Source organism: Mustelus asterias, chromosome 14 (genome assembly GCF_964213995.1).
Source record: "Mustelus asterias chromosome 14, sMusAst1.hap1.1, whole genome shotgun sequence".
Taxonomy (NCBI): Eukaryota; Metazoa; Chordata; class Chondrichthyes; order Carcharhiniformes; family Triakidae; genus Mustelus; species Mustelus asterias.
This window is the reverse complement of record NC_135814.1, coordinates 96,471,801-96,498,111: the sequence shown is the minus strand read 5'-3', so window position 1 is coordinate 96,498,111 and position 26,311 is coordinate 96,471,801. Positions and strand designations below refer to the sequence as shown.

Here is a 26,311-nt window from a genome sequence, read left to right as displayed (position 1 = left end):
TAGTTTACTGGAAGCTGTGTCTGATTGTCCAGTTGTAGTTTACTGGAAGCTGTGTCTGATTGTCCCGTTGTACTTTACTGGAAGCTGTGTCGATTGTCCAGTTGTAGTTTACTGGAAGCTGTGTCTGATTGTCCAGTTGTAGTTTACTGGAAGCTGTGTCTGATTGTCCTGTCGTAGTTTACTGGATGCTGTGTCTGATTGTCCAGTTGTAGTTTACTGGAAGCTGTGTCTGATTGTCCAGTTGTAGTTTACTGGATGCTGTGTCAGACTGTCCAGTTGTAGTTTACTGGATGCTGTGTCAGACTGTCCAGTTGTAGTTTACTGGAAGCTGTGTCCGACTGTCCTGTTGTAGTTTACTGGAAGCTGTGTCTGATTGTCCAGTTGTAGTTTACTGGAAGCTGTGTCTGATTGTCCAGCTGTCGTTTACTGGAAGCTGTGTCTGATTGTCCAGTTGTATTTTACTGGAAGCTGTGTCTGACTGTCCAGTTGTAGTTTACTGGAAGCTGTTTCTGATTGTCCAGTTGTAGTTTACTGCAAGCTGTGTCTGATTGTCCAGTTGTAGTTTACTGGAAGCTGTGCCTATTGTCCAGTTGTAGTTTACTGGAATCTGTGCCTGATTGTCCAGCTGTAGTTTAGTGGAAGCTGTGTCTGATTGTCCCGTTGTAATTTACTGGTAGCTGTGTCCGATTGTCCAGCTGTAGTTCACTGGAAGCTGTGTCTGATTGTCCAGTTGTAGTTTACTGGAAGCTGTGCCTATTGTCCAGTTGTAGTTTACTGCAAGCTGTGTCTGATTGTCCAGTTGTAGTTTACAGGAAGCTGTGTCTGATTGTCCAGTTGTAGTTTCGTGGACGTTGCTTCTGATTGTCCAGTTGTAGTTTAGTGGAAGCTGCGTCTGAGTGTCCAGTTGTAGTTGAGTGCAAGTTGTGTGTGATTGTCCAGTTGTAGTTTACTGGAAGCTGTGTCTGATTGTCCAGTTGTAGTTTACTGGAAGCTGTGTCTATTGTCCAGTTGTAGTTTACTGGAAGCTGTGTCTGATTGTCCAGTTGTAGTTTACTGGAAGCTGTGTCTGATTGTCCATTTGTAGTTTACTGGAAGCTGTGTCTGATTGTCCAGTTGTACTTTACTGGAAGCTGTGTCGATTGTCCAGTTGTAGTTTACTGGAAGCTGTGTCTGATTGTCCAGTTGTAGTTTACTGGAAGCTGTGTCTGATTGTCCTGTCATAGTTTACTGAATGCTGTGTCTGATTGTCCAGTTGTAGTTTACTGGAAGCTGTGTCTGATTGTCCAGTTGTAGTTTACTGGAAGCTGTGTCGATTGTCCAGCTGATGTTTACTGGAAGCTGTTTCTGATTGTCCAGTTGTAGTTTACTGGAAGCTGTGTCTGATTGTCCAGTTGTAGTTTACTGGAAGCTGTGTCTGATTGTCCAGTTGTAGTTTACTGCAAGCTGTGTCTGATTGTCCAGTTGTAGTTTACTGGAATCTGTGCCTGATTATCCAGCTGTAGTTTACTGGAATCTGTGTCTGATTGTCCAGTTAGAGTTTACTGGAAGCTGTGTCTGATTGTCCAGTTGTAGTTTACCGGAAGCTGTGTCTGATTGTCCAGTTGTATTGAGTGGAAGCTGTGTCTGATTGTCCAGTTGTAGTTTACTGGATGTTGTGTGTGATTGTCCAGTTGTAGTTTACTGGAAGCTGTGTCTGATTGTCCAGTTGTCGTTTACAGGAAGCTGCGTCTGATTGTCCAGTTGTAGTTTACTGGAAGCTGTGTCTGATTGTCCAGTTGTAGTTCAGTGGACGCTGTGTCTGATTGTCCAGTTGTATTCTACTGGAAGCTGTGTCTGATTGTCCAGTTGTAGTTTACTGGAAGCTGTGTCTGATTGTCCAGTTGTAGTTTACTGGAAGCTGTGTCTGATTGTCCAGTTGTACTTTAGTGGAAGCTGTGTCAGATTGTCCAGTTGTAGTTTAGTGGAAGCTGTGTCCGATTGTCCAGTTGTAGTTTAGTGGAAGCTGTGTCTGGTTGTCCAGTTGTAGTTTACTGGAAGCTGTGTCTGATTGTCCAGTTGTAGTTTACTGGATGCTGTGTCTGATTGTCCAGTTGTAGTTTACTGGAAGCTGTGTCTATTGTCCAGTTGTAGTTTACTGCAAGCTGTGTCTGATTGTCCAGTTGTAGTTTATTGGATGCTGTGTCTGACTGTCCAGTTGTAGTTTACTGGAAGCTGTGTCTGATTGTCCAGTTGTAGTTTACTGGAAGCTGTGTCTGATTGTCCAGTTGTAGTTTACTGGATGCTGTGTCTGATTGTCCAGTTGTAGTTTACTGGGTGCTGTGTCTGATTGTCCAGTTAGAGTTTACTGGAAGCTGTGTCTGATTGTCCAGTTGTAGTTTACTGGATGCTGTGTCTGATTGTCCAGTTGTAGTTTACTGGGTGCTGTGTCTGATTGTCCAGTTAGAGTTTACTGGAAGCTGTGTCTGATTGTCCAGTTGTAGTTTACTGGAAGCTGTGTCTGGTTGTCCAGTTGTAGTTTACTGGAAGCTGTGTCTGATTGTCCAGTTGTAGTTTATTGGATGCTGTGTCTGACTGTCCAGTTGTAGTTTACTGGAAGCTGTGTCTGATTGTCCAGTTGTAGTTTACTGGAAGCTGTGTCTGATTGTCCAGTTGTAGTTTATTGGATGCTGTGTCTGACTGTCCAGTTGTAGTTTACTGGATGCTGTGTCTGATTGTCCAGTTAGAGTTTACTGGAAGCTGTGTCTGATTGTCCAGTTGTAGTTTACTGGAAGCTGTGTCTGGTTGTCCAGTTGTAGTTTACTGGAAGCTGTGTCTGATTGTCCAGTTGTAGTTTACTGGAAGCTGTGTCTGATTGTCCAGTTGTAGTTTCCTGGAAGCTGTGTCTATTGTCCAGTTGTAGTTTCCTGGAAGCTGTGTCTGATTGTCCAGTTGTAGTTTACTGGAAGCTGTGTCTGATTGTCCAGTTGTAGTTCACTGGAAGCTGTGTCTTATTGTCCAGTTGTAGTTTACTGGAAGCTGTGTCTGATTGTCCAGTTGTAGTTTACTGGAAGCTGTGTCTGATTGTCCAGTTGTAGTTTATTGGACGCTGTGTCTGATTGTCCAGTTGTAGTTTACTGGAAGCTGTGTCTGATTGTCCAGTTGTAGTTTACTGGAAGATGTGTCCGATTGTCCAGTTGTAGTTTAGTGGACGCTGTGTGAGATTGTCCAGTTGTAGTTTACTGGAAGCTGTGTGTGATTGTCCAGTTGTAGTTTACTGGAAGCTGTGTCCAATTGTCCAGTTGTAGTTTACTGGAAAATGTGACCGATTGTCCAGTTGTAGTTTAGTGGACGCTGTGTGAGATTGTCCAGTTGTAGTTTACTGGTAGCTGTGTGTGATTGTCCAGTTGTAGTTTCCTGGAAGATGTGACCGATTGTCCAGTTGTAGTTTACTGGAAGATGTGTCTGATTGTCCAGTTGTAGTTTACTGGAAGCTGTGTCTGATTGTCCAGTTGTAGTTTACTGGAAGCTGTGTCTGATTGTCCAGTTGTAGTTTACTGGAAGATGTGTCTGATTGTCCAGTTGTAGTTTACTGGAAGCTGTGTCTGATTGTCCAGTTGTAGTTTACTGGAAGCTGTGTCTGTGCCGATGTCTTCATTTATGATAAAGTTTTCCATACAAGATTCCGAATGACTTTCTCTGGAACGGAATTTGAATTATAGATGTAAATTGCACCAGTAATTTGCACTGCTTCAAGCCGCAACCTGAAATTAGGGAGGACCGGGATTCTCTTGCTATTTAATATATATTTTAATTAATCTGTCAGTCAGAACAACGACTGTTTTCTCCTGATGCGATCAATCAGAGTGTTTCAGTCACAGTGAGATGAGGAGCTGTGCTTTGGTCCGATCTGCTGTCAGTAGATTCAGACTGTTGGATAAAGAATCATTCTGCGTCACCATCGCAGAAATACATCATTCTGCACCCTTCACAATATCTGAACTTCTGAAGGTGCTTCACAGCCAATGAAATATAGAAACATAGAAACTAGAAGCAGGAGGAGGCCATTCGACCCTTCACGCCTGCTCCCTCTACAGCAAGGACATCCTTCCTCAGGGCGGCAGGGATTCTTCAGGGCAGCACTGTGACACAGTGGTTAGCAGTGCTGCCTCACAGCGCCAGGGACCTGGGTTCGATTCCCAGCTTGGGTCACTGTCTGTGTGGAGTTTGCACATTCTCCCCGTGTCTGCGTGGGTTTCCTCTGGGTGCTCCGGTTTCCTTCCACAGTCCAAAGATATGCGGTTAGGTGGATTGGCCATGCTAAATTGCCCAGGGGGATGAGCTAGGGTAAATGCAAGGGGTTATGGGGATCGGGTTTGGGTAGGATTGTGGCTGGTGCAGACTCGATGGGCCGAATGGCTTCTTTCTGCACTGTAGGATTCTATGTATCTATGTATAAACACACCAAAACTGCACACATCACTCCAGGCGTTGCCTCACCACCGCCCTATACAATTATAGCAAAACATCCCTATCCCGATACTCAAATCCTCTCGCTCTGAAGGCCAACATATTATTTGCCTTCTTTACTGCCTGCTGTATCTGCACGCTTACTTTCAGCGACTGATGCACAAGGGCACCAAGTCTCACTGGGTATCCACCTCTCCCAATTTACACCCATTCAAGTCACAATCTTTCTTCCTTTTATTGCTACCAAAGTGGAATTGAATTTGAATTATGGCCACGTCTCCAAACGGCACGTTCTACAACTTAGTCACCAATATGTGCAGAGCAAGTCCCAAAAACAGCAAGGAGGTCATGGCCAGATAATCTGCTTTATCGATGTTGTTGGAGGGATGAATGTTGGCCGAGCCACCATGTTAGAGCTCGCCTCCTGTTCCGGTTTTGGTGCTGACAGAGTTTGTTGAGTTGAGATCGCCGCTCTCTCTCAGCGCCTCACTGAGGCATCAGCCTGGATTAGATGCTCCCTCAGTCAGCCCGTACTTCCTCCCCCATTACTTTATTGGGAGGTGTGATGTGAGTTACGGAGCCCAGATCAATTGGATCAGATATTCTGGGAAACTGGCAGCAGGTAGCTTTGAGCAGTGATTTAATGCAAAGCTTCTGAGGAATTTTGAAAAGCGATTGTGACCAGGAAAAGATTTGTTGCAGAAAATGTCTGAAACTGAGCCAAGTGGGACCAGGAAAGAAAGGAAGGGATTCATTCATTTTTATAACTGCGTTCCAACGTGGAGCAGAAAACATTATCCAGAATACTAACTGGTCCCCTCGTTCATGTTGGAAGTTGAGTCACAGGCCAGACATCTACTTTGCTGTTTCATAGGGCAGTTCGAAATTGGTCACCATGTGAGTGTGTGTGAGTGTGTGTATGTGTGTGTGTGAGGGAGTGTATGTGTGTGTGAGTGTATGTGTGTGCAAGCGTGTGTGTGAGTGAGTGAGTGTGTGTGTGGATGGATGTGCATGTGTGTGAATTAGTGAGTGAGTGAGTGTGTGAGTGTGTGCGTGTGAGTGTGTGGATGTGTGTGTGTGGATATGTGTGTGTGCGGATGTGTGTGTGAGTGTGTGAGTGTGTGTGTGTGTGTGTGTGTGTGTGTGAGTGAGTGTGTGCGCAAGTGTGTGCGCAAGTGTGTGCGCGAAAGTGTGTGTGCGAGTGTGTGTGTGCGTGCGTGAGTGTGCGTGCGTGAGTGTGTGCGTGTGAGTGTGTGTGAGAGTGAGAGTGAGTGTGCGTGACTGTGCGTGAGTGTGTGTGTGTGTGTGTGCGTGCGTGAGTGTGTGAGTGTGCGTGTGAGTGTGAGAGTGAGTGAGTGTGTGTGTGAGTGTGTGTGTGAGTGTGTGTGTGAGTGTGTGTGCGAATGTGTGTGCGAATGTGTGTGCGAGTGTGTGTGCGAGTGTGTGTGCGAGTGTGTGTGCGAGTGTGTGTGCGAGTGTGTGTGCGAGTGTGTGTGCGAGTGTGTGTGCGAGTGTGTGTGTGCGTGTGCGTGCGTGAGTGTGCGTGTGAGTGAGTGTGTGAGAGTGAGTGTGTGAGAGTGAGTGAGTGAGAGTGAGTGAGTGAGAGTGAGTGTGTGTGTGTGTGAATGAGTGTGTCAGCGTGAGTGAGTGTGTGTGTGAATGTGTGTGCGTGAGTGTGAGTGTATGTGTGCGTGGGTGCGTGAGTGTGTGTGTGTGTGTGTGGTGCGCGAGTGCGTGTGCCAGTGTGAGTGTGTGTGTGTCAGTGTGTGTGTGTCAGTGTGTGTGTCAGTGTGTGTGTGTCTGTGTGTGTGTGTCAGTATGTGTGTGTCAGTATGTGTGTGTGTGTCAGTGTGTGTGTCAGTGTGTGTGTCAGTGTGTGTGTGTGTGTGTGTCAGTGTGTGTGTGTCAATGTGTGTGTGTCAGTGTGTGTGTGTCAGTGTGTGTGTGTCAGTGTGTGTGTGTCTGCACCGACCACAATCCCACCCAGGCCCTATCCCCGTAACCCCACATATTTACTCTGCTAATCTCTCTGACACTGAGGGGCAATTTAGCACGTCCAATCCACCTAACCCGTCCATCTTTGGAGTGTGGGAGGAAACCCACACAGACAGTGACCTGAGGCCGGAATTGAACCCGGATCCCTGGCGCTGTGAGGCAGCAGCACTAACCACTGTGCCACCGAGCCGCCCTGCACTGTCTCCTTCTGTACTGTGGGGATTCTATCATTCTATGAATATTACGTTGCCAACTTGTTGCCTGATTTCACTCGAGGTGCTTTATTTTTCCAGCCACCACCACGTCTCCCGTGACTGTTGTGTCCACGCAGTGGGTTGGAGAGAATGCTACTGAGGCCCCATGTGTCAATGAGGATGATCCCTCCTGCATGGCCAGTCCACATATCCTTGGTAAGTCCAGAGGCCTGTGAGCATTGCGGCAATAAACTGATTGAAGATTTACATTTATTACAGAGCTATTGATTTACAACTATAGACAGCGCGTGCCAGAAACATGAAAGTGAAGAAAAATTAGGGATGTAATTCTGTCATCGTCCAATTAATTATTCTTGTTGTTGCCACAGTCGGCTGAAATAGATTTTTGTTAAACACCAACACGGGGAAACAGGGGACCAGTAATCCAGGGGAACACTGGCAAATAACGCAGGGGAACACTGGCCAATAACCCAGGGGAACACTGGCCAATAACCCAGGGAAACACTGGCCAATGATCCAGGGGAACACTGGCCAATAATCTAGGGAAACACTGGCCAATAATCTAGGGAAACACTGGCCAATAATCCAGGGGAACACTGGCCAATAATCCAGGGAAACACTGGCCAATAATCTAGGGAAACACTGGCCAATAATCCAGGGAAACACTGGCCAATAATCCAGGGAAACACTGGCCAATAATCCAGGGAAACACTGGCCAATAATCCAGGGAAACACTGGCCAATAATCTTGGGAAACACTGGCCAATAATCCAGGGAAACACTGGCCAATAATCTAGGGAAACACTGGCCAATAATCCAGGGGAACACTGGCCAATAACCTAGGGAAACACTGGCCAATAATCTTGGGAAACATTGGCCAATGATCCAGGGGAACACTGGCCAATAATCTAGGGAAACACTGGCCAATAATCTAGGGAAACACTGGCCAATAATCCAGGGGAACACTGGCCAATAATCTAGGGAAACACTGGCCAATAATCCAGGGAAACACTGGCCAATAATCCAGGGAAACACTGGCCAATAATCCAGGGAAACACTGGCCAATAATCCAGGGAAACACTGGCCAATAATCCAGGGAAACACTGGCCAATAATCCGGGGAAACACTGGCCAATAATCTAGGGAAACACTGGCCAATAATCTAGGGACACACTGGCCAATAATCTAGGGACACACTGGCCAATAATCTAGGGACACACTGGCCAATAATCTAGGGACACACTGGCCAATAATCCAGGGGAACACTGGCCAATAATCTAGGGAAACACTGGCCAATAATCTAGGGAAACACTGGCCAATAATCCAGGGAAACACTGGCCAATAATCCAGGGAAACACTGGCCAATAATCCAGGGGAACACTGGCCAATAATCCAGGGGAACACTGGCCAATAATCCAGGGGAACACTGGCCAATAATCCAGGGAAACACTGGCCAATAATCCAGGGAAACACTGGCCAATAATCCAGGGGAACACTGGCCAATAATCCAGGGGAACACTGGTCAATAATCCAGGGACACACTGGCCAATAATCCAGGGAAACACTGGCCAATAATCTAGGGAAACACTGGCCAATAATCTAGGGAAACACTGGCCAATAATCTAGGGACACACTGGCCAATAATCTAGGGACACACTGGCCAATAATCTAGGGACACACTGGCCAATAATCCAGGGAAACACTGGCCAATAATCCAGGGGAACACTGGCCAATAATCCAGGGGAACACTGGCCAATAATCCAGGGAAACACTGGCCAATAGTCCAGGGGAACACTGGCCAATAATCTAGGGAAACACTGGCCCAGTAGCCCAGCAAAGACAGATAGTCACTGGGTCAGTATCCAACCTATCTGGAATAATATTGGATGAATAATATGACCAATCTATAAAAGTAATAGGTTAGAAATCTCGAGAAACCCTCTTGAATAATTAAACCAATGGGAGAGAAGTCCCGAGTGCACTGACTCCAAATGGATGTGGATGGAATCACTGACCCAAACACGGACATTTCCATTTCCATCCTGAATGAGTTGAGTGCTCTCACGCCAAGTCTACTGGCATCTAGGCCTCAATTGATGGCCTTTGGCAGCTAACCAGAACAGCCGGTTTCAATCAAATCAATAAAAACTAGGCTTGTGAATTCTGACCAATAAACCGATAAATCTCAATAACCGGTTGCCAGGTCCAAATAAACACAGCTCTGGAGTTCCTCAATGTAAGACACAAAGTGCACTCGTAAGTAGTGAGACCTAGAAAACTGTTCAAGCGAAATGAGTAACTGAGTGCATCAGCTGCCAAGTGTTATATATTTAGCTCCCATTCTGGAGTCCACAATTACCAACAAACTCACCCAGAGTATGTGAGTGAGGCCATGAGTGACTCCATTATCCTCTTCTTAATTAGGCCGACTTCCCAGAGAGTGAAGGCATTGCCCGCATATCCAACACCAATCCCCCTCACCACTGCCCCCCCCTCTTTCATCTCTAATATGGGATGGGGGGGGGGGGGGGGTCTGATTGTTGCAGGGAATCACTTTTCCAGCACTGCTTGGGGGCTGAGAGGAGCAAGTGTGCATCTCACCATCTTCCTGAACAAACATTCTGCCACAGAAACACCCCTCCCTCCCTCAACACCCCGCCCCATGGGAGAGGGGAAGGGCAGTGAATTTATGGAACTCGCTGCCCCATAGCACGGTGGAGTCTGAAATCGTTGAATGATTTTAAGAAGGAGATAGATATATTTCTAATAATAAAAGGGGTTAAAGGGATCTGGGGAACAAAATGAGTAAGTGAAGGCCTTCAACAGGTCGGGTTTCTCTAGATTTCTAACCTATTACTTTTCTAGATTGGTCATATTATTCATCCAATATTATCCTAGATGTGCCGAATATTGACCCGGTGATAGCTGGCTTTGCTGGATTATTGGGCCTGTGCTTCTCTGGATTATTAGCCAGTGGCGGGGGATGGAGGACTTTATTAACCTTTCCAACACCTCCCCCCTCCACTCCCCCCAACTTGACAAGTAGGAGATTGTTGGATCATGAGTTAACCATGGCAGGGGGTTGTTTCTGTGGCAGAAGGTTTGCTCAGGGGACGGTGAGATGAGAACCGGAGCTGTCCGGAGCTGGTGCCAAGAGACAATCTGTTGGCTCGAGTCCCTTGAGGCATTTGATTTTCCTCCGTTCTAGCTCCCACCCCCTCATCTTGCCGCTGACTAAGTGAAGCCCCAGCCCAGGATTAATATGTCTCAGCATCCCTGTACCTCTATATTTGCCTTTCCTGTCCCTGTTGCCATGGTGACAGCAGCAGGCATTGGGCTTTGTCACGGTTTCTCTCTCTCACAATCCGTGAGTATTACCCCTCACATTCTATTTCACACCTTTCTTGTCCCCCTCCCCCCCTCACCTCACACCCTTTTACTGCTGATTATTTTCCCCCTCTCTCTCTTTTAACCTCCCCTCTTATACAAATGACTGATACGCCCTGTTTATTTTAGCCAGACTTGTACGCAAGGATATATTCATAACTGTTTGATCACATCGAAGTCAAACGTTAAAGATTAAATTATTTTGCCAACATAAAAAGGTACGCGGTCGCTATTGAGAAAAGCCTGGGTCAACTGAACGGATGCTTGGGAAAAATAAATTCCACCTGATCTCTTCTCGAGGGGTAGCTTCAGTCGCTGAGGGATTATGTTTCCTTTTCAAAGTGTCTCCTTACAAATCCTGGTGCTTAATTGGGGCCAGTTTTGGTCTCGTTAGTTGAGGAAGGATGCGGTGGCATTGGAGGCAGTTCAGAGGAGGTTCACTGGATTGATTCCGGGGATGAAAGGGTTGACGTATGAGGAGAGATTAAACAGTTTGCGCTTGTGCTTGCTGGAGTTTGGAAGGATGAGAGGGGATCTGATCGAGGTATATTAAAAATTTAAAAGGGACTTGATAGAACAAACGTAGTTCCCCCTTGTGGGGCAATCTAGAACAAGAAGTCACGGGTATAGGTTGAGAGGTGATAGATTTAAAACTGAGCTGAGGAGGAACAACTGTTGATCCTCCAGAAGGAACTCTTCAGGTGTAGACAATAAAATAAAACAAAACTTACTCCAACTTATAAATCAAAGAAAAAGGTTTAATAAAGAGACTTCATTACTCCCAACACTTGAGGTCTCACCCTGGGCCCTTCCAAGGGCTCAATAATCCCCAACAGGTTCTTGGTCAGCTGATCATCGCATCATTTTTTTCATTGGTTACATAGTTTACTGGGTCAGCTGACCCTTACAGCTTGTTACTATTGGTCACACTACAACAGATCCAATGTTATCAGTGGTTACATTTAAAACGACGACTTCTTGCAGTGGATGGTGAATTCGCTGCCCCATAACGCAGTGGAGTCAAGAAGGAGGGAGATATATTTCTGGTTTAAAAAAGGAATAAGGGGATATGGGGCACAGGTGGGGAGGTGGATTTGAGACCAGGGAGAGATCGGCCATGATCTGATTGAATGGCGGAGCAGGCTCGAAGGGCTGAATTTACCTACTCCTGCTCTATGGGCGGCACGGTGGCACAGTGGGTTAGCACTGCTGCCTCACAGCGCCAGGGACCTGGGTTCGATTCCCGGCTTGGGTCACTGTCTGTGTGGAGTCTGCACGTTCTCCCCATGTCTGCGTGGGTTTCCTCCAGATGTGCCGGTTTCCTTCCACAGTCCGAAAGATATGCTGGTTCGCTGTTCCTGAACAGGCGCCGGAGTGTGGCGACTAGGGGAATTTCACAGTAACTTCATTGCAGTGTTAATGTAAGCCTTACTTGTGACTAATAAATAAACATTTCAATTCCGATGTAATGGGAAGACTCGCCACTTAGAAGATTCCAATCATAAGACACTTGCCAAATAGACAAAAGGAGACGAAGCAGAAAGTTAACTCTTTCTGTTTTACTGAGGAATTAATCGTAAAACCACAAGAAGCTAATTGACGGGGGAGAGGACGGTTATTGTCGATGTGATGTTTGGTGTTTCGAGATCTTGTTTGCAAGTTGGCTAATTGTCACCTTGGGCATTACAATCCCAGCCTGAGAGAGCCAGGCTTCCCGCAGGATGGAGCCAACTTGATTCTGGTGCTCTATCTCCAGAGAAACCACCAAGATGGCAGCTGGTGGTTTCTCTGGGCGAAGTTGCATTGTTGGATTGGAATGCAGGGAGCTCTTACTCCACAGTTGGCTGCTGGGAGTGCTTTCAAACAGACACATGGGGACCGAGACAGGTAGCTTGAGTCAGGAGAATCACCTCAGTTTAAAGGGACCCAATTCGACCCAATTCTCACTCCAGTGAGTTGAGGGTGAGACCAAGCCATTGCCCACTGTACTTAGCAGCAAATCCAAGGCAGCCATGGGGGCGGGCACTTGCTGAGGTGGGCTACTTCGAATGCCCGACTCAGTTTTCTGGGACTTTGTCCACGTTATTTTAGAAGCCCTGAGGCCTCTAACCTTCACCAACCACCCTCCTCTCCCCAGCCCCAAACCAGCCCCCAAGCCAACCCATGCCCCCCCCCCCAACATTCCCAATGCCCCAGCATACTCCCATGCCACCTCCATAGCCAGTATCCACGAAGGGCAGACCACGGGAGTCAAGGGGAGATAAAAAAAGATTCTAGCAACTAACACAGCTCTCACTCCTACACACTTGATAAAACTCACACTTGTCAAACCCATTCAGTGCTTTTAAATCTCCTGAAGTGGTCAATCCTTTATATAAAAAAAACAAACACACATCTATTCAGACCCCGCATCAAAGAGAGCTAATTCTTCAATAGATTCTTTAGTCAGCCAAACTGTGAGCTCACTGCTAAGATAATTGTAGCTTTTGAAACCCAGCCAAGCATTCATAATGAGACCATAATAGCCCTTGTGGAAGTGTTAACCGAGAGCTCCTTTGAAACTGCATGGCCTGATGGTAATATTTTTTTCTAACCTATTCCAGATGGTCAAGTCAAACCAGTCCAACAGAGGTTTTTTTTTAACCCTCGTTGACAGTTTCAGTCAATGTTTTTTGTGTTTAAGAGTGGAGCATGTAATAAAAATTCACATCCTGACAGTTAGAGTCATAGAGGTTTACAGCATGGAAACAGGCCCTTTGGCCCAACTTGTCCATGCCGTCCTTTTTAAACCCTGAAGCTAGTCCCAATTGCCCACATTTGGCCCATATCCTTCTATACCCATCTTATCCATGTAACTGTCTAAATGCTTTTTAAAAGACAAAATTGTACCCACCTCTACTACTGCCTCTGGCAGCTTGTTCCAGACACCCACCACCCTCTGTATGAAAAAAATTGCCCCCCTGGACACTTTTGTATCTCTCCCCTCTCACCTTAAACCTATGCCCTCTAGTTTTAGGAAAAGATATCTTTGGGAAAAGATATTGACTATCTAGCTGATCTGTGCCTCTCATTATTTTATAGACCTCTATAAGATCACCCCTCAGCCTTCTACGCTCCAGAGAAAAAAGTCCCAGTATATCCAGCCTCTCCTTATAAGTCATAGAGTCATAAAGGTTTACAGCATGGAAACAGGCCCTTCGGCCCAACTTGTCCATGCCGCCCTTTTTTTTAAAACCCCTAAACTATTCCCAATTGCCCGCATTTGGCCCATATCCCTCTATACCCATCGTACCCATGTAACTATTAAATGCTTTTTAAAAGATAAAATTGTACCCGCCTCTACTATCTCGAACCATCAAGTCCCGGTAGCATCCTAGTGAATCTTTTCTGCACTCTTTCTAGTTTAATAGTTCTATAATAGGGTGACCAGAACTGTACACAGTATTCCACGTGTGGCCTTACCAATGTCTTGTACAACTTCAACAAAACGTCCCAACTCCTGTATTCAATGTTCTGACCGATGAAACCAAGCATGCCAAATGCCTTCTTCACCACTCTGTCCACCTGTGACTCCACTTTCAAGGAGCTATGAACATGTACCCCTAGATCTCTTTGTTCTGTACCTCTCCCCAACGCCCTATCATTAACTGAGTAAGTCCTACCCTGGTTCAATCTACCAAAATGCATCATCTCGCATTTATCTAAATTAAACTCCATCTGCCATTCGTCAGCCCACTGGCCAATTGATCAAGATCTCATTGCAATCCAAGATACTCTTCTTCACTACCCACTATGCCAACAATCTTGGTGTCATCTGCAAACTTACTAACCATGCCTCCTATATTCTCATCCAAATCATTAGTATAAATGACAAATAACAGTGGACCCAGCACTGATCCGTGAGGCATACCGCTGGTCACAAACAACCCTCTACGACCACCCTCTGGCTTCTGTCATCAAGCCAATTTTGTATCCATTTAGCTACCTTATCCTGGATGGCGTGAGATTTAACCTTATGCAACAATCTACCATGCGGTACCTTGTCAAAGGCCTTGCTAAAGTCCACGTTGACAATATCAACTGCACTGCCCTCATCTACCTTCTTGGTTACCCCTTCACAAAACTCAATCAAATTTGTGAGATATGATTTTCCAATCACAAAGCCATGCTGACTGTCCCTAATCAGTCCTTGCGTCTCTAAATGTCTGTAGATCCTGTCTCTCAAAATACCTTCCAACAACTTACCCACCACAGATGTGAGGCTCACCGGCCTGTAGTTCCCAGGTTTATCCCTGCAGTCCTTTTTAAACAAAGGCACAACATTTGCCACCCTCCAATCTTCAGGCACCTCACCTGTGACTATCAATGATGCAAATATCTCTGCTGGGGACCCGCAATTTCCTCCCTAGCCTCCCACAGTGTCCTGGGATACACTTCATCAGGTCCCGGGGATTTATCTACCTTGATGCACTTTAAGACTTCCAGCACCTCCTTCTCTGTTATATGTACACTCCTCAAGACATCACTATTTATTTCCCCAAGTTCTCTAACATCCATGTTTTTCTCAACAGTAAATACTGATGAGAAATATTCATTTAGGATCTCACCCATCTCTTGTGGATCCACACATAGGCGACCTTGTTGATCCTTAAGAGGCCCTACTCTCTCCCTTGTTACTCTTTTGCCCTTTAGGTATTTATAGAAGCTCTTTGGTTCCCTCTGACCTCACCTTGGTTGATGTCTTGCAATGAATGATGGTTGACAAGTTTACAGACCTCATCCACTGTTCAGCAGCATTGATGTCTATTCCATCAGTTTGTGACACCTACACTGCAGTGAAGGTACATGACCAGCCAAAGTGGAAGGTGTGTTTGAATCAGCACTAAGTTCAAAATGGCCCAGCTGAGTTCAGGATTCCCAGCTGAGTGAGTCACACCCTGCCCTTTCCCCTGGGGGCGGGACTTCCACATCCAAGCCCCACCCACTATTTTCAAAAGTTCACTCAGTGAAAATCCAAGCCCAGATGCACAGAATGGGAAAAGTATTCCAATTACACAACACTAACATTACATAGAGGTACATGGAATGCCCAGCACAGAAACAGGCCATTCAGCCCTCCATGGTTTAGAACCATAGTATCCCTGCAGTGCAGAAGGAGGCTATTCAACTCATTGAGTCTGCACCAACTCTCCGATAGAGCATCTTATCTAGGCCCACCACCGTCCCAGGCCCTATCCCTGTAACCCCGCACATTTACTATGGCTAATACAATGAGGATCAATTTAGCATGGCCAATCAACCTAACCTGCACACCTTTCGACTGTGGGAGGAAACCAAAGCACCCGGAGGAAACCCACGCAGACATGGGGAGAACGTGCAGACTCCGCACAGTCAGTCACCCACGGCCAGAATTGAATCTGAGTCTCTGGTGCAGTGAGACAACAGTGCTAACCACTGTGCCACCATGCTGGTGAGACATCGAGGTGGCACAGTGGTTAGCACTGTTGCCTCACAGCGCCAGAGACTCAGATTCAATTCTGGCCGTGGGTGACTGACTGTGGAGTCTGTACGTTCTCCCCATGTCTGTGTGGGTTTCCTCGGGTTTCCTCGGGTGCTCCGGTTTCCTCCCACAATCCGAAAGACGTGCTGGTTAGGTGGATTGGCCGTGCTAAATTCTCCCTCAGTGTACCCGAGCAGGCGCCGGAGTGTGGTGACTAGAGGATTCTCACAGTAACTTCATTGCAGTGTTAATGTAAGTTTGCTTGTGACAGTAATAAAAAATAAACACTAAACACTTGCCAGCAGGAAGTTTTGAGGGAAGGGATGGAATCTGTAAGAGGAGAGGGGAAAGAAATGAATGAATAAATGAAGATGTTTCCTGATCGGAGATGTATTTCTGGCCACACAGAAATCCACCCCACCATCGAAGGCTTCAACTGCAGTTTTGGGGACTCACGAGGCAGTGAGCTCTGTGGATGGACACATGACCTATCAGCCACATCCAGGTGGATGGTCCACTCTGGCAGCTCTGAAGATCTTGGACCAAACCAAGGCCACAACGCAGGTAAGTCAGCGTTAAATTGAGGCGGTGGCAATCACCACCCAGATCTTCATTCTTTCACCTCTATGGAGAACTTTTGATTGGATTCTGGTTATTGCTTCATGTTCATGGTGGACAACAGTTCAACTGGTGCCCTCTGACCTCGCCTTGGGTGACGTCTTGCAATGAATGATGGTTGACAATTATGCAAAAGTTTGGGAGTGCAACCGGGAAAGGGGCGGGGGGGGGGGGGGGTGGAGGTCGCGATAGCTGAGTTCAAACCTGCTCTTGTTTGACTTTCAGTGAAGATCATTGGAAAGAGAACAGGAGCAGGAAGTCCGTCTGAATATTGCTCCTCCCAAGCCCAGGGGAATATGAGATCAGTTTTAAAGTTCCTCCCTCCCATGTCTCCACCACACAGGGCTGAGATATGTTTTCAAAACCCCATTGGACTCACTCCTCACGATCAGTGTAAGCTCCCAGATCTTTGTCATGTTCCAGTTCTGGACTCTAATGTTTGTTGTCAGCTGGTTGGGTGCAAAACCCTGGAAATCCCTCCCTTTCCGTCTCTCTCCTGCTCCCTCCTCCTTAAAGGCACTCCTTAAAACTTACCTCTTTGGGCAAGCTTGAGGTCACCTGCCCTCCTTCTGTGGCTCCAGAGAATCCCTACAGTGCAGAAGGAGGTCATTCGGCCCATCAAGTCTGCACCGAGTCTCTGGCAGAGAATCCCGCCCAGGCCCTCCCCTCTGGTCAGTGTCAAACACTGTTTGATTATTCACTTGTGCTGCGCTGTGGGATGATCTACAAAGTAAAGCGCGCCCCTTGACATTCAATGGCATTACCATCACCAAATCACCCATTATCACCATCCTGGGGGTTACCATTGATCAGAAACTGCACTGGACTAGCCATATAAATACTACAGTGCAGAAGGAGGCCATTCAGCCCATCGAGCCTGCGCTGACAACAATCCCACCCAGGCCCTATCCCCGTAACCCCACGTATTTACTCTGCTCATCCCCTTGACACTAAGAGGCCATATAGCATGGCCAAATTGTGGCTATAAGAGCAGGGTTAGAGGCTAGGAGTCCTACAGCAAGTAACTCACCTCCTGACTTCCCAAAGCCTATCCATCATCGGCAAAGCACAATTCAGGAGTGTCACGGTGGACTCTGCACTTGTCCGGATGAGTGTAGCTCCAACAACACTCAAGAAGCTCGACACCATCCCGGACAAAGCCGCTCCTCTTTATAGGCACTGCAGGAACTCACCAAGACTCCTTAGACAGCACCTTCCAAACCCACGACTGCCGCCATCTAGAAGGACAAGGGCAGCAGATGCATGGGAACACTATCATATGCAAATTCTCCTCCGAGCCCCACACCATCCTGACTTGGAGATATATCCTTCACTGTCACTGGGGTCAAAATCCTGGAACTCCCTCCCTAATAGTACCTACACCACATGGAGTGCAGTCATTCAAGAAGGCAGCTCACCACCACCTTCTCAAGGGGCAATGAGGGATAAATGCTCGGCCTAACCAGCGATGCCCACCTCCATGAGCAAATATAAAAAACATATAAGTTTTGCTGAGTCTGAGACCGGAAGCAAATGGAATGTCAGAATGTTACTCCGCCTTTACGAGTCAGTATGGGGATGGAGTTATCCCAGGAGGTGTCAATGTCTGAGGCAATATCTTAAGAGTGGGTCATCAGGGGAAGGCTGTCAAAGAAAGGTCAGGCATCTCTGCGGAGGGACAGAGAAGAGGGATGGAAAATCGGACACCCAATTCCTCCTGGGCCTGTTGTTACATATCTGTTGATGGCTCGAGGCATGTGAGATAATGAAATTGAGTACAGGAGTAACTCCTCTCAATCCCAGGAGAGAAAGAAACTAAAACAGTAACACTTGAAAAGTAGGATGTACAAATAGTGTTGTTAACCATCGAGGATTGCTCTGGCTTCCTCAGGAGTTAAAGATGAATCCTCAAGACACTGCTCTCAACAGTTTAGGAGAGAAACCTTAGGCACGATAAAAAATTGTCCGATTTTGAAAAGTTTTTTCTTTCAAATGCTTTACTCATTGGAGCCAAAGCAAAGGTGGGAGAAGGTTCTTTGACTGACAGTCAGAAAGTGTCCAATTGGGCATGTCAGAGACTATTCGCATTCCGATTGGCTGGGAAGGTCATGAGGTCATGTGTTGGGTGAGCAATGGCAGGAGTGGAAGGGCAGGGTCTTACAGAGGCAGGCCAGCCGTGTGATGGAACCTCCAGAAATGCGTCCAACTGGAGTTGTCAACCCAACAAATACACTATTCACCTCATTTGGCATATTTTATCCTCGGCTGCGTGGCACTGTGTCACAGTGGTTAGCGCTGCTGCCTCACAGCGCCAGGGACCTGGGTTCGATTCTGGCCTTGGGTGACTGTGGAGTTTGCACGTTCTCCCCGTGTCTGCGTGGGTTTCCTCCAGGTGCTCCGGTTTCCTCCCACACTCCAAAGATGTGTAGGTTAGGGGGATTGGCCATGCTAAATTGTCACTTAGTATCCCAAGATGTGCAGGTTTGGTGGATTGGCCATACTAAATTGCCCCTTAGTGTCCAAAGATGTGCAGGTTAGGTAGATTGGCCATACTAAATTGTCCCTTAGTGTCCAAAGATGTGCAGGTTGGGTGGATTGGCCTTGGCTAAATTGTGTCTTGGGGCGAATTTTCCTGTTCTGCCCACCATGGGAATTGTATCGGGCGAGGGGCAGACCATGGAAAGTTCCGTTGACCTTGGTTGGGATTTTCCAGTTTAGGGACAAATGTGTCTAGAAAGCCCCGCCCTTTGTGCCCAAAGATGTGTCGGCCAGGGGGATTAGTGGGATAAACCCGCAGGGTTACAAAGATAGGGCAGAGGGGAGGCCCTGGGTAAGATGCGCTTTCATGGAGTCGGTGCATACTCGATGGGCCGAATGACCTCTTTCTGCACTGTAGGGACTCGGTGGTTCCTTTATACTTCAGGTGGTGTACAGGGGCAAAGGGGGCAATGACACTGCTTGGACCACAGAGCCTCCATCTCAGGAACACTTTATGTTTCTCCTTTTATAGACAAGTGGAATTACCTGCACATTGAAGCTGCGAAGATGGTTGAAGGGCAGCGAGCCAGACTGCTTAGCCCCCTGGTGCCACCCATCAACAGCCACCGGTGCATGGTGTTCTGGTACCAGATGCGTGGTGCCAATGTTGGCACCCTACGGGTGCTGTTGAGGAAGAGGACAAACAATGTGACGCTGTGGTCACTGAGAGGAGATCAGGGGGACAAGTGGAAAGAAGGGAAGATCATCCTCCCGGGATACAATGTTGACTATCAGGTAACATGCCCCCCTGCCCTCCCCCACTCCCCCTTCCTTACGTTGCAGCTACAGAGCGTCAGCAACTCCTTTCTGCTGTAGCGGTGAATGCCATCTTTCTCTGACCTACCATTTTCCTGTTGATCCCCCTGTTCCCAGGTCATCATTGAAGGCATCATGGAAACTGGTGCTGGTGGGGACCTTGCAATCGATAATGTTGCCATTGCATCACACGTGTCACTTGACCAATGTATACGTAAGTACCACGCTCCCGCTGTCTATGTTTCCATTGGGATTGCTATGTTCCTATTGGGATTGCTATGTTCCTATTGGGATTGCTATGTTCCTATTGGGATTGCTATGTTTCTATTGGGATCAAAGGTTATGGGGAGAAAGCAGGATTAGGCTATTGAGTTGGACGATCAGCCATGATCGTGATGAATGGTGAAGCAGCCTCGAAGGGCCGAATGGCCTCCTCCTGCTCCTATCTTCCATTTTTCTATGTCACCAGGGACTTGTTTCTGCAGAACATTTCCCGCCAACAGATAGCGACATGTGAAGTGCAGTTAAAGAGAAGCAGAAAAAAGAGTTTACAAGGTTCTAAGAGAATGAGGTCTGACTCACCGGGAATCCCGCTACTCAACAATGCCCGGGTTAGGGTTAACACTTGCTTCTCTACGGTCCCGATCCGTATCTCATGAGGATGAGGGAGGGATCTCATTGAAAGTTACAGAATACTGGAAAACCTGGTTAGAGTGGACATGGGGAAGATGTTCCCATTAGTCAGAGAGACTCGGATCCGAGGGCACGGCCTCAGAGTAAAGGGACTGAGATGAGGAGGAATTTCGTCAGCCAGAGGGTGGTGAATCTATTGAATTCATTGCCGCAGAAGGCTGTGGAGGCCGGGTCATTGAGTGTCTTTAAGACAGAGACAGATAGATTCTTGATTGGTAAGGGGATCAAACGTTACAGGGAAAAGGTGGGAGAATGGAGTTGAGAAACTTATCAGCCTTGGTTGAATGGCGGAGCAGGCTTGATGGGCCGAATGGCCTAATTCTGCTCCTGTACCTTATGGTCTCCAAGGTAAGATACTTCTGAGGTCATTCCCAGGAGCTGTGCATCAGGTGATAAAATGTGCAGTCGTCTCACCGAGTCAGTCACCTTTTGCTCTCATCTCCATGCTCTGGAAATGGAGATGAGTGGTGAACTGGGATGGAGTGGTGTTTGTATATAGTGAACTGGGATGGAGTGGTGTTTGTATATAGTGAACTGGGATGGAGTGGTGTTTGTGTAGAGTGAACTGGGATGGAGTGGTGTTTGTATATAGTGAACTGGGATGGAGTGGTGTTTGTGTAGAGTGAACTGGGATGGAGTGGTGTTTGTATATAGTGAACTGGGATGGAGTGGTGTTTGTATGCAGTGAACTGGGATGGAGTGGTGCTTGCGTACAGTGAACTGGGATGGAGTGGTGTTTGTATACAGTGAACTGGGATGGAGTGGTGTTTGCATATAGTGAACTGGGATGGCGTGGTGTTTGCGTACAGTGAACTGGGATGGAATGGTGTTTGCGTGCAGTGAACTGGGATGGCGTGGTGTATGCGTACAGTGAAATGGGATGGAGTGGTGTTTGGATACAGTGAACTGGGATGGAGTGGGGTTTGTATACAGTGTACTGGGATGGAGTGGTGTTTGCCTACAGTGAACTGGGATGGAGTGGGGTTTGTATACAGTGTACTGGGATGGAGTGGTGTTTGCGTACAGTGAACTGGGATGGAGTGGGGTTTGTATACAGTGTACTGGGATGGAGTGGTGTTTGCGTACAGTGAACTGGGATGAAGTGGGGTTTGCGTACAGTGAACTGGGGTGGAGTGGGGCTTGTAAATACTGAACTGGGGATGGAGTGGTGTTTGCATATAGTGAACTGGGATGGAACGGTATTTGGATACAGTGAACTGGGATGGAGTGGGGTTTGGATACAGTGAGCTAGAATGGAGTGGTGTTTGCATATCCTGAACTGGGAATGGAGTGGTGTTTGTATATCCTGAATATGGATGGAGTGGTGTTTGCGTACAGTGAACTGGGATGGAGTGGTGTTTGTATACTGTGAACTGGGATGGAGTGGTGTTTGCGTACAGTGAACTGGGATGGAGTGGTGTTTACGTACAGTGAACTGGGATGGAGTGGTGTTTGGATACAGTGAACTGGGATGGAGTGGTGTTTGCGTACAGTGAACTGGGATGGAGTGGTGTTTGCGTACAGTGAACTGGGATGGAGTGGTGTTTGCTTACAGTATACTGGGATGGAGTGGTGTTTGTATACTATGAACTGGGATGGAGTGGTGTTTGCGTACAGTGAACTGGGATGGAGTGGTGTTTGGATACAGGGAACTGGGATGGAACGGTGGTTGTACATAGTGAACTGGGATGGAGTGGTGTTTGGATATAGTGAACTGGGATGGAGTGGTGTTTGCGTACAGTGAACTGGGATGGAGTGGTGTTTGCGTACAGTGTACTGGGATGGAGTGGTATTTGTATACTGTGAACTGGGATGGAGTGGTGTTTGCGTAGAGTGAACTGGGATGAAGTGGTGTTTGTATACAGTGAACTGTGATGGAGTGGTGTTTGGATACAGTGAACTGGGATGGAGTGGTGTTTGGATACAGTGAACTGGGATGGAGCGGTGGTTGTACATAGTGAACTGGGATGGAGTGATGTTTGGGTATAGTGAACTGGGATGGAGTGGTGTTTGTATATAGTGAACTGGGCTGGAGTGGTATTTGCGTATAGTGAACTGGGAAGGAGTGGTGTTTGTATATAGCGAACTGGGATAGAGTGGTGTTTGTATATAGCGAACTGGGATGGAGTGGTGTTTGAATATAGTGAACTGGGATGGAGTGGTGTTTAGATACCGTGAACTGGGATGGAACGGTGTTTGGATACCGTGAACTGGGATGGAGTGGTATTTGAATTCAGTGAACTGGGATGGAGCGGTGTTTGGATATAGTGAACTGGGATTTGGTGGTGTTTGTATGTAGTGAACTGGGATGTGGTGGGGTTTGTATATAGTGAACTGGGATGGAGTACGTTTGGATACAGTGAATCGGGATGGAGTGGAGTTTGGATATAGTGAACTGGGATGGAGTGGAGTTGGGATGCTGTGAACTGGGATGGGGTGGTGTTTGTATACAGTGAACTGGGATGGAGTGGTGTTTGGATACAGTGAACTGGGATGGAGTGGGGTTTGTATATAGTGAACTGAGATAGAGTGGTGTTGGGATACAGTGAAGTGGGATGGAGCGGTGTTTGCGTGCTGTGAACTGGGATGGTGTGGTGTTTAGATATGGTGAACTGGGATGGAGTGGGGTTTGGATACAGTGTATTGGGATGGAGTAGTGCTTGCATATTTTGGACTGGGATGGAGTGATGATTGGATGCAGTGAGCTGGGATGGAGTGGTGTTTGGATATAGTGAGCTGGGATGGAGTGGTGTTTGGATGCAGTGAACTGGGATGGAGTGGTGTTTGGATATAGTGAGCTGGAATGGAGTGCTGTTTGTATATAGTGAACTGGGATAGAGTGGTGTTGGGATACAGTGAACTGGGATGGAGCGGTGTTTGCGTACTGTGAACTGGGATGGTGTGGTGTTTGGATATGGTGAACTGGGATGGTGTGGAGTTTGGATACAGTGTACTGGGATGGAGTAGTGCTTGCATATTTTGAACTGGGATGGAGTGATGTTTGGATGCAGTGAGCTGGGATGGACTGGTGTTTGGATATAGTGAGCTGGGATGGAGTGGTGTTTGGATGCAGTGAACTGGGATGGAGTGGTGTTTGGATGTAGTGAGCTGGGATGGAATGCTGTTTGTATATAGTGAACTGGGATAGAGTGGTGTTGGGATACAGTGAACTGAGATGGAGTGGGGTTTGGATACAGTGAACTGGGATGGAGCAGTGTTTGGATACAGTGAACTGGGATGGAGTGGTATTTGCGTATAGTGAACTGGGATGGAGTGGCGTTTGGATACAATGAAGCGGGATGGAGTGGTGTTTGTATATAGTGAACTGGGATGGAGTGGTGTTTGGATACAGTGAACTGGGATGGAATGGGGTTGAATTCAGTGAATTTGGATGGAGTGGAGTTTGTATACAGTGAACTGGGATGGAGTGGTGTTTAGATATAGTGAACTGGGATGGAGCGGTGTTAGGAAACAGTGAACTGGGATGGAGTGGGGTTTGTATACAGTGAACTGGGATGGAGCGGTGTTTGGATACAGTGAACTGGGATGGAGTGGTGTTTAGATATAGTGAACGGGGATGGAGTGGTGTTTGCATACTGTGAAGTGGGATGGAGTGGGGTTTGTATACAGTGAACTGGGATGGAGTGGGGTTTGTATATAATGAACTGGGATGGAGTATGTTTGGATCCCATGAATTGGGATGGAGTGGGGTTTGGATACAGTGAATTGGGATGGAGTGGTGTTTGGATATAGTGAACTGTGATGTGATGGCGTTTGTATATAGTGAACTGAGATGGAGTGGTGTTAGGAGAAAGTGAACTGGGATGGAGTATGTTTGGATACAGTGAACTGGGATGGAGTGGGGTTTGGATACAGTGAACTGGGATGGAGTGGGGGTTTGTATATAGTGAACTGGGATGGTGTAGGGTTTGGATACAGTGAACTGGGATGGAGTGGGGTTTGGATACAGTGAATTGGGATGGAGTGGTGTTTGGGTATAATGAACTGGGTTGGAGTGGAGTTTGGATATAGTGAACTGTGATGTGATGGCGTTTGTATATAGTGAACTGAGATGGAGTGGTGTTAGGAGAAAGTGAACTGGGATGGAGTATGTTTGGATACAGTGAACTGGGATGGAGTGGGGTTTGGATACAGTGAACTGGGATGGAGTGGGGGTTTGTATATAGTGAACTGGGATGGTGTAGGGTTTGGATACAGTGAACTGGGATGGAGTGGGGTTTGGATACAGTGAACTGGGATGGAGTGGGGTTTGTATATAGTGAACTGGGATGGAGTGGGGTTTGTATATAGTGAACTGAGATGGAGTGGGGTTTGGATACAGCGAACTGGGATGGTGTGGGGTTTGGATACAGTGAATTGGGATGGAGTGGTGTTTGGATATACTGAACTGGGATGGAGTGGGGTTTGGATATAGTGAACCGAGATGGAGTGGGGTTTGGATACAGTGAACTGGGATGGAGTGGGGTTTGGATACAGCGAACTGGGATGGAGTGGGGTTTGGATGCAGTGAACTGGGATGGAGTGAGGTTTGTATATAGTGACCTGGGATGGAGTGGGGTTTGGATACAGTGAACTGGGATGGAGTGGGGTTTGGATACAGTGAACTGGGATGGAGTGGGGTTTGGATACAGTGAACTGGGATGGAGTGAGGTTTGTATATAGTGAACTGGGATGGAGTGGGTTTTGTGAGGGATGGGTGGACACCGGAATGTTGGACACCAGCTGACCTCATTGACCACATGAATGCAGGCCAGAGAATGGATTGAGGTGCCATAGAGCGGGAACCTCACACTGATGAAAGAGTGCCCTCAGAACACCCTCCAAGTCCCTTAGAGCCCATTTTAAAGTCGAGCCATTGCTGTATTGTTGGTTAACACAGCAGCCCTTTAATGCACAGCAAGCTCCCACACAGAACAACGTCCAGTCTTTTTCAGCGATGTCGATTGAGGGATGAATGTTGGCCAGGAAGCCGGCGATAGTTAGCCTGTTCCCTTCTCAAATAATTCTGCACGCTCCCTTGACATCCACCTGAGAAGGCAGACAAGACCTCGACAGGCTAGTTGCGGGGAGAATGTTCCTGATATTGGGGAAGTCCAGAACTAGGATACAGTGAACTGGGATGGAGTGGGGTTTGGATACAGTGAACTGGGATGGAGTGGGGTTTGGATACAGTGAACTGGGATGGAGTGAGGTTTGTATATAGTGAACTGGGATGGAGTGGGTTTTGGGAGGGATGGGTGGACACCGGAATGTTGGACTAAGAATAAGGGGTAAGCCATTCAGGACTGAGATGAGGAAGAACTTCTTCACTCAGAGAGCTGTGAACCTGTGGAATTCTCTACCACAGAAAGCTGTTGGGGCCGGTTCGTTAGATATGTTCAAGAGGGAGCTGGGCATGGCCCTTGTGGCTAAAGAGATCAAGGGGTGTGGACAGAAAGTGGGAGTGGGATACTGAAAGTGCATGATCAGCCATGATCATATTGAATGGTGGTACAGGCTGGGAGGGCCGAATGGCCTACTCCAGCACCTATTATCTATGTTTCTATGTTTAACTGAAAGATGGCAGTGAGCTGTCCTTCAGCGCTACCCCTCTGACAGTGCGGCACTCTCTCAGTGCTACAGTGCGGTGGGGAGGGGGGGAGGTGGGTGGGGTTAGGCAAAGATGCCAGCGGATTATCTGTCCAAGCGTATGTGGCTCCCTAAAATTTACCTCGTTAACCGAGATGACCTAACATCTCCTAATTGACACAGCGCCCGATCCTCCTGGGAAGCAACTCATCACACCCCTGCCACTGTAAAGATGCCGTGTCGATGCCGGTTATCGCTGCCGCTGTGGTTACGGACGAGTGAAGTGTTGCCCCGTGAACTCAGGGAGCTAACAGTCGGTTTATTTTATTTGCAGAGCCCATCGGTGCCTTTCCAGGAATCCACGCAAGTGACACACCGACAGGTGAGTTGATGGCATTAGGGCTGCTTGATAATTATTCGGAGAAGCCGGGGCTTAGAAATAAAAAGCTATGAGGAAACGAGTGACAGTAATGCAAGGGGTGATCCTCTCCCGTCACTGGTTTCCAAGCTCTCTCTGCCGACGGGTCGTGTCGAACTGTGACCACTTCAGCATGATTCAATCAATTTGCATGGGTG

The 26,311-nt window shown here is 47.4% G+C and overlaps 1 protein-coding gene across 2 annotated transcripts in view; it reads left to right on the top strand.

Moving 5' to 3' along the window:
* nrp2a (neuropilin 2a) overlaps positions 1 to 26,311 on the top strand; it is a 174,598-nt gene that overhangs the window by 126,508 nt on the left and 21,779 nt on the right. For both annotated transcript variants that reach the window (XM_078228915.1, XM_078228916.1), the window contains exons 11-15: positions 6,735 to 6,851; positions 15,950 to 16,105; positions 19,170 to 19,432; positions 19,571 to 19,667; positions 26,070 to 26,117. In XM_078228915.1, coding sequence (XP_078085041.1) covers positions 6,735 to 6,851; positions 15,950 to 16,105; positions 19,170 to 19,432; positions 19,571 to 19,667; positions 26,070 to 26,117 — 681 coding nt within the window. The remainder of the gene's footprint in view (positions 1 to 6,734; positions 6,852 to 15,949; positions 16,106 to 19,169; positions 19,433 to 19,570; positions 19,668 to 26,069; positions 26,118 to 26,311) is intronic.